Genomic DNA, 15,027 nt, shown 5'->3' with positions numbered 1-15,027 from the left:
CTCAAAATTCAATGAGCTCTTGAGCAACCTGATCTAAGCTGCTTGTTTTGAACAGGAGCCTGGACCAGATGACCACAGCACCTGGAGTGGAGGTCCCTGCCAGCCCCAGTTATACTCTGATTTGACTCACGAATCAAGACGCCTGGGTACCTCTTTGGGGAATCGCCACTTGAAGGTTCAAAAAGGAGATTTTTCAGTGCAGCCAAGACTGATTCTGGTGGAGGTTTGGGCATATTCCCTGAAAAAAATTTCCTGAAAAAAATGGTGGTACCCGGAGAGTCTCAGATGCCTGAACCAGGCTCTGGTGGATTGCATCCTGTGTAAAGGCTTCAGCTCAACCTAAGTCACACTCAAGGCAATATTTTGGAGGAAAAGGGAAGTAGCTCACTCTTTATGTGGTGCTTGTGTTCTGCATGTCTTCCATGGGAGGGGTTTCAGCTTAAAAAAGTGAAAGCTCTGAGTGGAGAGTAGTCACTGTAAGGCACAAGCACATTAATCATACACTTCTCAGTGACACAGATTTAGTGGGCTGTCTTCTGGCTCACTTTAAAACCAGCATCAAAACAACTGAGGTTTAACTAAGGGCTTATCTGCACTGAGAACTGAGCAACCTAAAAGTAGGAGAGTGTCAGCTGTGGACCCTCTTCTCCCTCCTCTGAGACTAGTGGAGGTTTTACACTGCAGGGGCTAATGGTCCAGCAAGTTTGGGTATCTGCTAGTGGTGTTCTGCTGAAGGGCAGGATGGAGACAGGGGGAAGGAGTCATCAGCAAAGCAGGACACATGTGAATGCACTGGACACGCTGAGCATGACACTTGGGCCTCTGATGGGTTGGAATGGGCCTGAAGCATTTTAGGATAGGGTTCATTTTAGGAAAAGTCCTCTCCCTATTCTGGATGTTCCAAAGATGAAAGACAAATTCGAGTCAGTGTTATTTTATTTGCTCCAATAAACATTTGATTTATACAAAACAAAACAAAATAGATCAACCCCCCTGCCCAAACTGTTTACAAAGCAGTTAAGTGCTTGAAACATTTGATATACAAGAGTATACATTGTTCACATTCCTATTTCATACATGACGTACAGGTGAAATATTCCTTAAAAGAATAAAAATTTTCCTTTACATGTAGTAGTAAAAAAAAAAAAAAAAACCCATAAAAATGTCAGTATTGTCAGGAGCTACTGGATGCCATTCCTTGACCTTCAGCGTGGATGGAGGAAGAGACACAGGCCCCATGCTGTTCTCTCCTCCCCGCCCTGCTCTGGGCAGCCAAAGTATCACTGAAGGAGCATCATGCTCCCGCTCCCTTGGCCGGCTTTCTGATTTTCTTTTTTACAAAAAACATGTCATTCCCCTGCTTTTAAAATTTGACATAGTATCCTCTGAATTCCACTGTAGTTGTTGAGGTTTTGCCCTGCTATGTTTAGATATTTCTGAGTAGTTTGGTTAAAATGAAAAGAAAAAAAAAAAAGCAGATACAAACCCATTCAAATAAAATATTTGTCATCATAAATCTTAACTCCTATTTGAATAAGCATGATTCCTATTGACTTACATGGCAATATCTTCTAGAGAAATATTGATGTTTATCTGTCAGAAGTGTTTAGTAAATTGCACCAGATACATCTGTACAGGACTGGTTTGTGCTGGTTGAATTTCTAATTTCCAAGGCCTGATTACATGCCATGGGGAAGAAAAGAGTGGAAAAATCACTGCAAAACTCCTGAAAACAAAATTGTTAGCACTTATTAAACACACTGCTGTCATTTATATAGGCCCAATGTGATGTCAACTGCCTTAAACATTTTGGAGAACTGAAAGAATGTAAGCAATGTCTGAAGGATCCTTTTGGAATAAATAATCTTTCTCAGCTGTTGGGATTTTTCTGTTAATTGCTGACTTGCTGAGGGCGGCCCTACATGCAAGCAGTGCTGAGGGCAGGCTATGCCATTAACCTAATGCTACAGAGCTTTCCCTCACCTCCAAGGTCCTTCTGCAAAAATAAAGGCACCAGCTGTTGTCTCTTACTTTTCTCTAGAAAGCATGGAACAGTCAGACTGTGGTGTGTCAAGCAATTAGACATGCTGTACAGGGGAAAAAAAAAGTTTGTTCTTACAGCAACACAATGAAAGTAAAAGGAATGAAAAAAAAATAGTACTGCCTGCACTCGGAATGCACAGCAAATATAAAACATCTGCTTGGATTATTGTTGCCCCTGTCTTGTTTTGTATGGTTGCGGGATGGGGATGGGAGGAGGAGAAAACTCATCCTGCTGGTATTTTGCAACCTGCTTGCAAGCAGCATGAATTCAAAGCAATAAACATATAACATTAATGACCTCTGTATTGAAACACACGTGTGGGAGGGACCAAATCTCCTTGCACTCCTTTTCTGGGACACTGTGCGGGCATTGGGGTTAAGGTGAGTGGGCAAAGGCATCCCTGAACCTTCCAACATGTGCTGCAGACAGGGCCGCATAGGTACAACTGCAAAGCCAAATTGGCCTGTCTGCCGTGAGACTGCTCCTGCAACTGTGAACTGCAGGGCTGCAGCCGGCTGGTTACAGCACACGCTTTGAAAGCCATCATCTTATTGCATATTATTCCTATCTTTTTGGCAGAGAGCTTAGTGCACAATTGCTGGTGTCGTGCTATGCCAGTCTCCCCAGGCTCCTTCCTTAAGGGGGAGGGATCTCTAACGCACCGGTAATTTCCTGGAAGCACTTTTTTTTTAAACCCTTTTTTTTCAGAGCATGGCTGTTTATAGATATATAGAGATATATATATACATACACACATTTTTAATATATATGTATATATATATAAAAATAGCAATTTCATAGTTATATACAGGCATTAATAAAGTGCATAATGTTATTGGCTATTTTCAAATCTCATTTCCCGAGGAAGTGCTAATATACATAGCTCCTCCTACGACATGGTGCTGGCAGCCAATGCCAGGGTATGACACCTACTCCCTGGCTTTTAATTCCCACGAATACATCTCCCTGTCTGGAGTCAGAGCCTAAAGGGAGTAGTGACATCCTCAGTCCTCCAGGAAGCAAGTCAAGGCACTGATCGAGACTTCTTCCTTTGCCAAGGTGAACGCATCTAGGAGCGACTTCTCTCCATTTCGGAGCTCTTGGGTGTGCGTTACTTGGCAGTGGTCACGGAGCCGTCTTCAGGGATCTTCTCCTCTGAACAGCTCCTTCCCGAGAGCTTGTCGTGGTGCTTGAGCTCACTGAAGCGCTCCGCGACGCACTGCGCCGTGAGCCGGGCCTCGGGGTCGTGGTCCCAGCACTCAATAAGAGTTTCGCACACCATCTGGATGCCCTGCAGAAAACAGAGAGAGAACAGCCGTGATGGGGCCAGTCACTGCCAAAGCCCGTGTCTGAGAGTTGCTTTAGCGCCCTTTCAGGTTCAGGGGAGTATTCAAGTGTGTCCTGGAGGTGCTTTATGGGATCGATTGCTACTATAATGGGGCATGCTTTTTTTTTTAAAAAAGAAAAGAAGAAATCCTACTACAATATTTTCAGCAACTTAGTACTGTCATCGCTGTGCATATATTCTTGTACTTTCTAACAAGAAAAAGGATGCTTTGGACTAGTGCTATGGAAGCATGTAGAGTTTTTTTTTAATAAATGTGATCAGAATTATCAGATAACGTAACTTTCCGCTCTAGCCAGGCCTTTGCATGCCTGAATTCTGCTTGGGTTTTTCGAACAAAATTCTGATTGCCAGCAGTATCAGGCCCTACATCAGCCCTTTATGAATTCCTTGCAGACTAACTAAATCTACGTGCAAATATGGGCTGCAATCCCACAAACACTTAAACACATGTCACTCACAGATGTAACTATTTAACCTTCATTTCAATGCTGATGCGCATGTTTACAGGAGCAAAAAACAGTTGCATCTCTGTAATGCATTTTATAAACATGAGTTATTTGCCAGGAAATTGTGTGCTTTGCTTTACGACACTAGAAGCCCATTAAGTAGGATTTATCTTAAACTTCTTATTTAAAAAAATAACATTTCACAACACTGCATTAATTGCATAATTTACCTAATTGGTGATGTTGACTGATGTCAATGTTAATAGCAGAATGCTATTGTCTGTATACAAATAACATTAGTTTTCTGCTGGCATTGAAATTACAAGCAGTAAATGAAATTAAATATTAAACATTAACTTGAAATCAATAGTGCAACAAATCTCATTAAGGGGGGGCGAAAATTGTAATATGTAAATCCATTCCAGAATTTTATCATGATGAATAATGAGTTCATTACAAAAACACGACTGCAGAGGAAGGAAATGAATATGGAAGAGCCATTACAGTAAGAGCAACTTCTGTGGAGTTCAAAGCAGATCCTCAGCTGCTGCAAACTGTCACAGCCCCGCGGAAGCCGATGCATCACTGCATTTTACATAACACAATGTGAAACACGGAAGGGATTCAGATGAAGGGAATTAAATCTACCTTCATTACATGTACTCTGAGTATGTTATCAGGCATCCGTTTCCTGCCTTAGACTCTTAGCTGAACCCTGTTGGAGCCAGCTGTGCCTGTCCTGGGGACACGCAAGCACAGACACGTGGTCATCCCAGTCGACGGGGTGCCCTGTACTGGGTGCAGACTGAGGTCTGGGTTTGACACAGGGAGGAAGTTTCTGAAGCCGAGTGCAGGACACCTAGGTCCAAATCTGCAATCATTTTACTTGCTACCAGAGGTAGCACCAGAGGTGACTAAATTCACAGGGTATCTTACAGCTTTACTCCAGTACCTTCAGCTGCAGCCCTCCACACGCTCAGGCTGGCTGCCATGAGACCAGCCACGGGCCCGTCCCATGTCTGAGCACCACGGGGATCCCGAGCACAGTGCTTCCCTGCCCAGGTGCCCTGGGCATGCCAGCATTCTTACGCCTGCAGCTACGACTGGCTGTGCATGAAACAAGCTCCTGGACACTTCTCTCCAAGGCATAACCAGTGGTATTTCCCATTTCTACTGCCACGTAACGCAGTGCCCCAATGCCGTGCCCACAGGAGTTGCCCTGCCCCAAATGCAGACAAGTCCCTGGGCCACCTAACACTGCCCCAGGCCTGCTTTAAGTGCCCATGACTTTTGCTTTTAGGGGTCTTCATCACGTTCTATTATATGTACATCATCTGACTCTTCCCAAAGGCAGAACACTGACCACTTCTGCCTTTGCATTAGCATAAGCAGTATCTTTTGTTCATATCCAGCAACAGATTGGCACTAAGTTAGATTTCCTTTTGCTCTTGAGAAAACTCTGATTATCCTCAAGTTTGCTGACCACAGATCTTCCTGTTGTTCTTCTGTTTCCCTAATCAGTTCTCTACCCTTCTTTACTTTAATTTTTTTCACATATGAGACTGTCTTTTGAGTACCCTGAGAAATATTCTCAGACTGTTCCTAATTTTAAGCATTTTCTACTACTCAATTTTTTTCTCCCAAATGATCTGAATCAGGATTATATTCTGCTTTGTTAATTGGGCTGTTCTGAAAATTTATATTACCAGTTTGGGCTTCATTTTGCCTTCGTGGAAAACAACAACTGCAGTCAACTCATGATCCCTTTTACTAGCTCATCCACAATTTTTATAAAATTTCTGCAACCAGTTCTTTTCTATAAAGATGAGCATTAGTACAATCTCTCCTTCCCAGCTCAACTTGTCATTTAGAAGATGGTTGTATCTATGGCTCCCAAAAATGCCAAGGGCTTTTTAGTACTGGTAATATCAGATATCCAGGCGTCCCTCAAAATACAGCTTTCCTCCCCAGTTAAAGGGCCCTCCTCAATAACTCTACTCGTCACAGATGACTACATAAGAACCAAGTCTCTGTGGTCCAGGAATGGGCTACACTCTGCCATAGCCATCAGATGGGAGATGCATTGTTCTTGGTTGGAAAGATGATTGATTTTGGCCACTCAATTGGCCTTTCTTAAGTAGGTGTTAGACTATGACTTTAACATCTCAACTGGAATGAAAAAGGGAGTGTTACAATGCTTCTGATGGAAATACTAGCTGAATTTGGTTGTCTGGGCTTTTATAAATATTCACAACGCTTTTCTTTTGTCTGTAATGACCACTCAGCATATTTCATTGACAAGTGGAACAACCAAGCCTTACTTCTTCTCTGATATGACTCTCATTTTATCTCTACTGATAAAACTGCTGGAGCAAAGGTGAAGAAATGCATGCCTTTGGCTTGTTTCCATTCAGTTTCATCTACTGAGAAATCTACTGTCACCTAGGAAGTGCAACCATAGTGTCCATGAATGGGAAAAGCTGACAGAGCGCTTCATGACACGCCAGAAAAACGGACTGCTAATGTGCAACCTGAATAAAAACAGACTGCCTTGCTGAAGACTCATTTCCTATTTTCTTAAACCTGTCAACAGCTGGGATACAACTATGACTGCTCTCCATGATAACGTACTGAGATTTATTTTCTCTGCTGAAGGGGCCCATGTGCGAAGTTGTTCTCTTTGACCTTTCAGAGCCTGGACACAGTGTGCTTTAAGGCCTCAATTAGTCTGTGGCTGTCTAGATGATTGTTGGGTCTCATGTTTCCAAACTTTTTGTTTCGATCACTTTTAGATTACACTGGTGGGCAGCAGAAATCCCAGGGCTTTGGGGTAAGCACGGTGCAGATCACGGTGGTGTCTGAACCACCGGCAGCATCTGTGTCACCGTGTGACAGAGCTCTAATCCATGCAAATGAGAGGTCCAGCCTGTTGGGCAGGGCACTGAGCTAAGGCTCAGGCTTCAGGCAGCAGCTAAACGTGCAGCACAGCTCCCAGCTGCTTATATGTGGTGCTCTTACCTGATGGTTAAGCCAGGAGCTGGGGATCTCGGGTCGCCCTCTGTCTCTGAGGACATTGTCCTTCATGCTTTCCACGCAGGGGTGTTCTCGCACTTTAGAGCCGAACGGGGGCTCGTACTCTTTCACTTCTGCCAAGAGAATAAGCAAACACAAGGGTATTCAGCTGTGCTGTGCTGGTGCCAAGTGTGAAGGGAGCTGGCTGTTCTCTAGAGGAGTAGGAGCTACTGATTAGCTGCTCAGTGCCACTGTTCTGCTTGACCAGCTCCAAACAAAGCAAAGCCAGTTGGCATTTTCAAAAATGTTTCAAATGTGTTTCTCCCACACGCTCCCTCCCTCCCTTTTTCCTTTCCTAGCCAACTAAACAATTTTAATTTAAACCCTTTAGTACATAATCATATTAGCAACAGCCAGAGCAGCACACTAACCTATAATGGTTTGTGAGCCTTTCAATCTGTGCTGAAGCAAAACACACAGGAGCTTCAAGGTGAGATTTGCCTGAGCCAGGCGTGCAAGAACTGGTTACTCTGGTCCCCTCCTTAGGTCCAAACACACTTACCAGGTGAAATATAAACTGAAATCTATAGATGTTAATGTGCCAGATTGCTAGGAGGGAACAGTTGCTTGAAAAGGACAAAGATACAGTAAGGAGCAGTGCTGGAAGCTGCTATGCTACCCTTGTTTATTACTGACCCAGGTTCCCTTGTAGAAAGTAGTAGTCTGCTCTTATTTTAGGCCTCTTTCCCAAAATGGGTCTGTTTTGGCCCATGATGCAGGGGGCACAGTTTCCTGAGGGGGTTGCTGCCATTCCAGTTTTTGTTTGCACGTTGCATATTTTCTTTGCTTTTCTTTGGAGAGAGAGAGGAAGAGGAAGACATATGGGACCTTTGGAGAAAACTCAAGAAATCTCTGAGAGCGGAAATATTATAGTAGATGCTGACACAGTGTAGAAAATGCTGTGGTTTCTTTGGGAACAGATGGAGACTTTACTCACAGGCCTAATGACTTGCTAGTATTAGATAAAGATTTATGAAGTTGGCCTGTTCTGCTGCCTCTTTTTTCTTTCTAGGAATTAATTGAGGGCAAGAAAAACTGAAGTGTAATCTACAAGGCAGTCTGAAGAATGCATGTGAGTGCCCAAAAGATGTGTGAAGAGAGATGAATGAGATGGGAGACACAGTGCTGTTGTGTAATGTTACAAGCAAAGTTCAAATGCAGTGTCCAGTGCTGCTCGCTCCTCTCTGGGGGTAAAAAGAAGCTCCGAGAAGGGTGACAACAATGAGTAAAGGCCCACAAAAAATGGGAAGAACCTCTAAAGGTTGGCTTTGTTTCCTTTGGAGAGAAAAGTAAGAGGTCATATGGTAAAATACTGAAAATAACTAATGATCAAGATAACACAGGTCAGATCCTTCTGATTGTCATGTCTCATGATAAAAGCAAGGTAGTATTGAACATAACTAAAAGGTGGACTTTTCTCCAAAACCTTACAGTCAGGCTGTAGGTCTCATTTCTATGTGATGGCCATGAGATGAAAAATATATGCTACAGAAAAAGAAAAGAAATTTCTAATGCTTAAAAAAAATTATCAAGGTACGATAGCAAACATTTTGGAAGGGATATTAAACCTTGTGCTTTGAAGTTCAGCGTTTAGAGATCCAGCTGCACACAACTGTGTGTGCAGTGCAGCAGATCACCTCATAGATGCCTCCTGCAGAGCTCTCTCCTTCTCCTGAACCACCTGGTGCTGGCCACTGTCCACAAAATGCTCTGGAGGGTGGCTATAGTCCCAAAACACAACCCCTATCTTCCCATATGAAAATAACTTTTTTTTAAGACTCAAAGTCCAGAGTCGGCTTTGCTTTCTTTCCTCTACAAGAAGTCAGACCAGTTTCACCCACATTAATCTGAGTTAGAGGTTACTCAGCCAAAGTAAATTTACAAGACTTTAGCTATAGAAGTTAATTGGGAAGTTGCCATCTTGCTGGTCAGACCTGGATTCCTGTGCAGTGGATGCACAATGATTACAAAGCAGATACCTCTACTTTCAAAGCAAACCAAAATATAGAAGTTTGCTGGGAAAATTTAAATAGCATGACCTAGACAGTCATTTCCTACATCATCTCCATCAGTCATGGTTTGATTATGGTAGTGGTCACGGACACCAGCCAAGGCTCTGAGACATTCCTGCAGTATGAGGAGTCAGAGGAGTCTGAATGTCCAATGGAGGGAAGCTGGTGCTGCAGTGCTGACCTGTTCCTCTCACTGAGCTTAATTTGATTGCCATCCAGGTTCATGAGATGTCCAAGTGAGGGAAGGGAAAGCATTCCTGGGGAATTGATAGGTTTGTAATATATTTTCACTGTTTGAGAAGTTCTTTCTATGCTATGAACATTCCTCTTTCAAATACAAAGACTGAATAGGTTTTTCAGATTTGGGTTTTGTGGTTGTTTTTTGTTGTTTTTTTTAAATTTATTTTATTTTTTCCTAATAGTAAAGAAAGAGAAATTGAAGTTACGTGCCAATTTGCTGTAATAACTTTATAGTAAAAAAGTCATGCCTTCCCACAGTTTGAAAAGCGTGCAGCATCTTCTTGCTATTTATTATCTTGCTTCTCTTTCCCTTAGAAAGAAAAGCCTAACAAATCCTCTCGCAGTAAATCATCCCTATGCTGTGGAATCTCAGGTGTCAGGCACATTTTGCAGTACTAGCTGGGGTTATTCATGGATCATGTTGACGTGCTGCAGTAGATGTAACAGATGTCATTTTGAAGTAGGTTAAGATGTTTGTGCCTAGCTGCTTGTGCACGGCTATATACAGATGCTGAACCTATTTTTCATGCCTTATGTGTTTCTTTTGATTGTTTTTTAGACCAGTCAGGCACTAAAAATGACAACTGGCTGAAGTACCATAAATACTTCAGGTACTATGAACTACAGCACCTTTAGCGTTCAGGAATGGCAGGGTTCCTTCAACTTTAACCTCCAGCATTTAATCTTTATGGTTGTGAGCTACCTTGCTGTAATAATCACTGTACTTCTGGTTCCCTTTGACACTGCCCTGGCCATAACTCTCAGAAAGGCTGGGACTGGATTTTTAGCCCCAAACAGAGACATTACTGAAAAACTATGTGTTGTTCCTGATGAATGCTTGGAATATTTGGCCATGGGTTCCTCATGAAAAATATGCCTCGCTCGTGATCTTTTTCTGCTTTAAGCTCTTTGCAGTGAGATTCTCTTCCTTTGGGTCAGAACAGCGTACCTGCAAACCCTGTCAACACTCCCTCATGTGATCTGTCTTGCTGATTTCTGTGGGACAACCTCTCATGCTGGAAGATGAAGGCTCATTTGTAGAATCAAACGAGGAGTAAGGTGAAAGAAGGCCAGCAAAAATCAGCTGTGGAGCACAGTCCACAGCAGTGGGCTTGTGTTCTGAAACTGTCAGGTTCTTTTGAAACACCTCTCCCTTTAGAGTTTACAAGGGGAGAGCCACAGAAGGGATAAATCAATCGATGATAGAGCTTCTGTGGCAGTTCACGCACACATACCCACCCGTGTATGTATGTGGATTGTGTTTTTCTTCATGCTAGAGCAATTTGGGTGGTAGATCTACTTAGCCATTGCACAAAGGGATTATGCAGAAGCTTAAAAATAATTTAATCACCAAGTTTAAGGAGCTGTCTTTAAGGAGCTTACTTTACATTTACCCTAGGTTTCCCCATTCTGCTCCTTCAGAAGAAAGAGGTTAGCTGGGAAGGGTGAGGATGTTTTGGAATGGATGAACTGACTGTGCAGTTTCCCTTGCACAGACATGTTTTAAGTGACTTCACATTTGATGATCAAAGACACAGCCACCCTTCCAAAGGTTTGGGAGTGCATGAGCTCTGCCACCTCTGTATGGTTACAGGCTGCTTAGTCACTGTGGACTGGATCCTGAGGTAGGAAAGTAGAGGAACGCAGAGCACATGAGCACATCAGCACCCAACATGGAGTATAGTGCAGCGATCTTATCTACTGCTACCTGTGCTTGTTGAAGGAAAGTGTTTGCTACCTTACATGTAGGACTGTGGTGACACATAGAGAATTTCTAGGATATGAGTTACTGTCATGGGGTGATGCTGCACGTGTGGATGTACCAGCTCTGGGTTACATGCCACCACAAGCCAGCACAGTGCAGACATGCCCTAACTGGGCTCTGCTCCACGAAGGCCCCAGCTGCAGCCACCTCAGGGCCCAATGCATAGGCACAGCCCCACTGCACAGGCTATCAAAATGCTCCCTGCCTCCAGAAACCGCCACCTCTCCATGACAATATGGTGAAGGCTGAACATTTCATGAGGTACGAGATGCACAAACTGTGGCTCTTTGCTAACTCTTTCCAAGTAAGCGTAAGATTAAATAGTGATTTTATTCACATTAAACACAGCTCTGGTAAAGCAAGGCTGCCATTTCAAACAAAGCTCTGCTGCTATACCGGAGCCAGCCACCACTCCAGGCAGTGCAATACTGCATGAGCAACATCGCCATTTTCTGAGGGGTTTCTCTTCTCCCTCTTCACCAGCCCTGTGCATCCAGAAGTTCCCTTTCCTCTCCTTCCCCCCTGCCACCTCCAACAGTCCCCCAATCGTAGCAGCTCCAATACAAAAAAGATGGTTTTCTTTTCTTTCTAGGAGGCTGTCAGAGAAATTACACTTGGCTCAGTTGCCAAAGCTGCGTCGCTCTGAAAGCAAATGGTTGAGATGGAAATTATATTTCTTGCAACGTGTAGCATCTGGTGCACAGCTGTTGTGCTGAATGAAATACCAAGTTAACAGCAGCGTGGAGCAGTTGAAGTTCTCCCCAAAGTAGTATTGCTGAATTTCTAAATATGCCTCTTAAATTATACTCTGGTGAAAAATCAGTCAAACTCGATCTTTGCCTCTGTCTCCCCTTTCCCTCGTGCCCCATTTCTGCTTCTCCATATTTAGCACAACAAAGTAACAATGAACAGCATGGCCTTTCTCAAAAGCCGATCCCCACCTGCTTATTTACTACGGCAGCTTCACAGTATGGGTTATGCTGCTGGGTATTTTTGTTCAAATGTCTGCTGACTGAAAAGGCCTGGCATAGCGTGGAGACCGTGTTTGACAAAGCTGCTGCAGTGAAAGGACCTGCCTCCATCACCTCCCACGGTCACCGAACACCTGCACGCCGACAAATGAATCCTGAGAGCTCCCTTTGTGAAAGGAATAAGTCACTGGCACCTTTATGTGGCTGAATGGCAATTAGCACCCCCCCATGCTTCCCTCCCTAATGAGAGTTCCCAACACTGTTGCCTCTGCTTAGCCTGCCACCCTTGCCCTCTAAACCGCCACGGGCTTTGCTTTCTCTAGCGACAGGGAGTTGACATCACAGTCAACTCTGCCCTGCAAAGACAGTGCCTGCATTTTTTAGGCTCCTTTGGAAAGGCTGGCTGCAATCAGGTCAGCATACTCCGGCTTATATGTGAGGTCATTTCTCTCAGTGCCTAAGAGTTTAGGAAGAAAAAGAGGGGTTTGCATGAGTGGAGGCAGCTCCTCGGGAAGGCTGTGAGGAGAGGAGGGAGTCTAACGAGTGACAGATGGAGAGAGAAAGCAGAGGGGGAGCTGTAGTCATGAATCACTGTAAGGGTATTTCACCAGCTGGTTGCAAAGATAGCCAGGCTGCACGAAGCAGGCGAAAATCTGAGAAGGAAATGAAAGAAACCGTGCAATGCTGCTGCAGCTCAGTACTAGTGACAAGTTAAGGGAGCTGCATCCTGGCAGTTGTATTCAACTGCTCTGGATGGCGACATGAAGCCTGAGTTCCATCCCCTACAGCTCTGCCCAAGTCATCCTGTGGTTTTGCTGGGGACTTCACCCCTGGAAAGATGACTGAAATAGGGAAATGCAATTCAAGACATACGTTTCTGGAGATGAGGATGACTGAGGGATGAAACGAGCAGGGAAAATCAGGACGCGGGTGGGGGTTAAGTTCCACCGTGAAAGCAAAGGGGGATGCTGGGCCAAACAAATCTTTCCTTTTCCTGAAATGACTTCAGCTCTTCTTCTCAAGGTTATAACGGGTCAGTCTATTCTGGCTAAACACACTGGTGATTTTCCTTCCTTCTGAAACTCCCTTTATATCCTCTTTTAGGCAGTTGCCTTCTGAGAACAACAGCAGTAAGGTTTGCTTTTGCCACAATCTCCATTTTGCCGTACTCAGCAAATACGAACAGGAAAGGACTCAGGCATCAGCAAAGATAAAAGGCTCCACAGTGAACAGCTCATATTTATATTAATAAGGTGAGTTCCTAAATGCAAGAAACAGAGAGAGCTCAAGAGGCAGGGCAAAGATCCTTTTTCTCAGGTTTTAAATCTCCTCAGCCACATTTACAAAGTGCTAATGAAAGGCTGAGGTTGTGCCAACGCACTTAGAAACAGGCATGACCACGACAGTTAAACATGGATAGGTTTGCCTTGGAATATGCCAGACTGAGGTTCAGTTCCTGAAGCACCAAATGTTTTTTCCCTGAAATGTTTGACTAGAAAAGATTTTTTTTTCTTGCTTTTATGCTACCACTAGCTTTCTGCACACATACTCGCTTTGTAGCTTTCCCGGCAGGGTGCAAACAGGGGCAAATCTGTTGCCCACAACCCAGCCCACCCAGCAAGACCAAATGCTGGTCAGACATACCAGGAGACGGAGGTGAAGGCATTTATCCCTCCTGCACACGGACACCGTGATGCAGCCACACAGTCACTGTGCAGAGTGGCTTCAGAGACCTCCATGGACACCCTTGTGGTATCCCATGGATGTCAGTAGAGAAACAAGGAGCAGCTATGCACATCTTCCCATGGGACATTGGTTTTCCTCCTGTACACTATGTTCCTCATACTATAGTGCTCTAGCCTTCAAGACTGTCCTGTCGCTGTGGCAGCCGTTTGAGATGGATTCGTGCCAAGTCCAATGAAAAGGGAACCTCTGTGGTTTTGGAAGAAGGGCAACAAATCAAATAATGGTTGCATATCTACTGTAATATCCACATTAGTGTTACCTTTTACAGCCCCGCTCCTTAGACTGCCTGTGAAAGCCCTGGCCTGCACAGCAGTTTTTGTTAGAATGAATGTTAGACAATTCCAGCAGACTGAAGAATTTTATGTGTAACTTAGTCCCATTTCCGTCCCTGAAGTAAGGTGAAAATCTTCAAACATGGCAATATGTAATACAGATACCTCAACAGCAACTTTTCTGATTTCTAGCACATACCAGTGCTGCACACTGGGAATTCTGGGGCAGCTTTAGGCAAAGCAGAAATGGAGATTTTGTTTCAGTGAACAAACTCTGAATATGAACAAGCGTGGCAGCTCTTCCTGGAGCTGTTCTGATAGTCAGTTTTTCAAACATTTTTATTTTGTTACTGCACTTTATACAACAAACACCCCTTTATTTCTCATATGGATGATCTCTTTCATCATCACAAAATATAATGAGCAGCAGCTAGGGATTTTGGGAAAGTAGGAAGGTTTCTGTATCACTATGATGGCTTTTAATGAAATTATCAATTAGTAAATGTGACACTTAAGTGGCCCTCACTATGTTTCAGAATTGACATTCCATCAAAATAAATCAGAGGCAGTTATCACTTCTTGGTCTTAATGTTTCAAATTGTGTTATGTTTCCAATCATTTTGGGTGAGGTCAACCAGACTGAGTCAATCCATGGCTACTCAAGAAGTTATAGGAAAAAAACAGACACTAATAATCTTCAAAAGTGGTCTACCTAATGGCAGATTTATCCTTACAACAATTGAGGACCAATTTTCTTGTGCACTCAGGTGTTTGCCCTTCAAGACAGCTCATGCACATGTGCACCTCATATTACCGAATGCATTTACAGCATCCACATACACTAGAAGAACTGGTGAGAGTTAAAAAGAATCACTCCATCCTCACAACAACCACAAAAGCATCTCTGTCTAAACATACTTTTAGAGCAAAGAAACGTGACGGCACTTACCTCCAACGCCATTACAGCGAGATGTCATTTCCCAGAGGACCAAAGCCATGGAGTACACATCTGTTTGTTTGAAGGACTCCACATTCTCCAGGTTCATCCTGGACTCCAGAACCTCAGGGGCCATGTACCTTGCTGTGCCAACCTACAGGAGAGGAGATCAGG

General features: G+C 43.8%; 1 protein-coding gene across 1 annotated transcript in view; it reads right to left on the bottom strand.

The window, feature by feature from the left end:
- Positions 1 to 918: 918 nt before the first annotated feature.
- The window catches only part of TGFBR2 (transforming growth factor beta receptor 2), a 60,651-nt gene continuing 46,542 nt past the window's right edge, over positions 919 to 15,027 (bottom strand). The window contains exons 6-8 of the mRNA XM_086742739.1: positions 14,866 to 15,007; positions 6,857 to 6,984; positions 919 to 3,335 (exon numbers count right to left, since the gene is read on the bottom strand). Coding sequence (XP_086598865.1) covers positions 3,156 to 3,335; positions 6,857 to 6,984; positions 14,866 to 15,007 — 450 coding nt within the window. The 3' untranslated portion in view covers positions 919 to 3,155. The remainder of the gene's footprint in view (positions 3,336 to 6,856; positions 6,985 to 14,865; positions 15,008 to 15,027) is intronic.

Source organism: Chlamydotis macqueenii, chromosome 2 (genome assembly GCF_036417535.1).
Source record: "Chlamydotis macqueenii isolate bChlMac1 chromosome 2, bChlMac1.mat, whole genome shotgun sequence".
Classification (NCBI taxonomy): Eukaryota; Metazoa; Chordata; class Aves; order Otidiformes; family Otididae; genus Chlamydotis; species Chlamydotis macqueenii.
The sequence above is the reverse complement of the archived record's forward strand: the minus strand, read 5'-3'. Positions and strand labels throughout refer to the sequence as shown.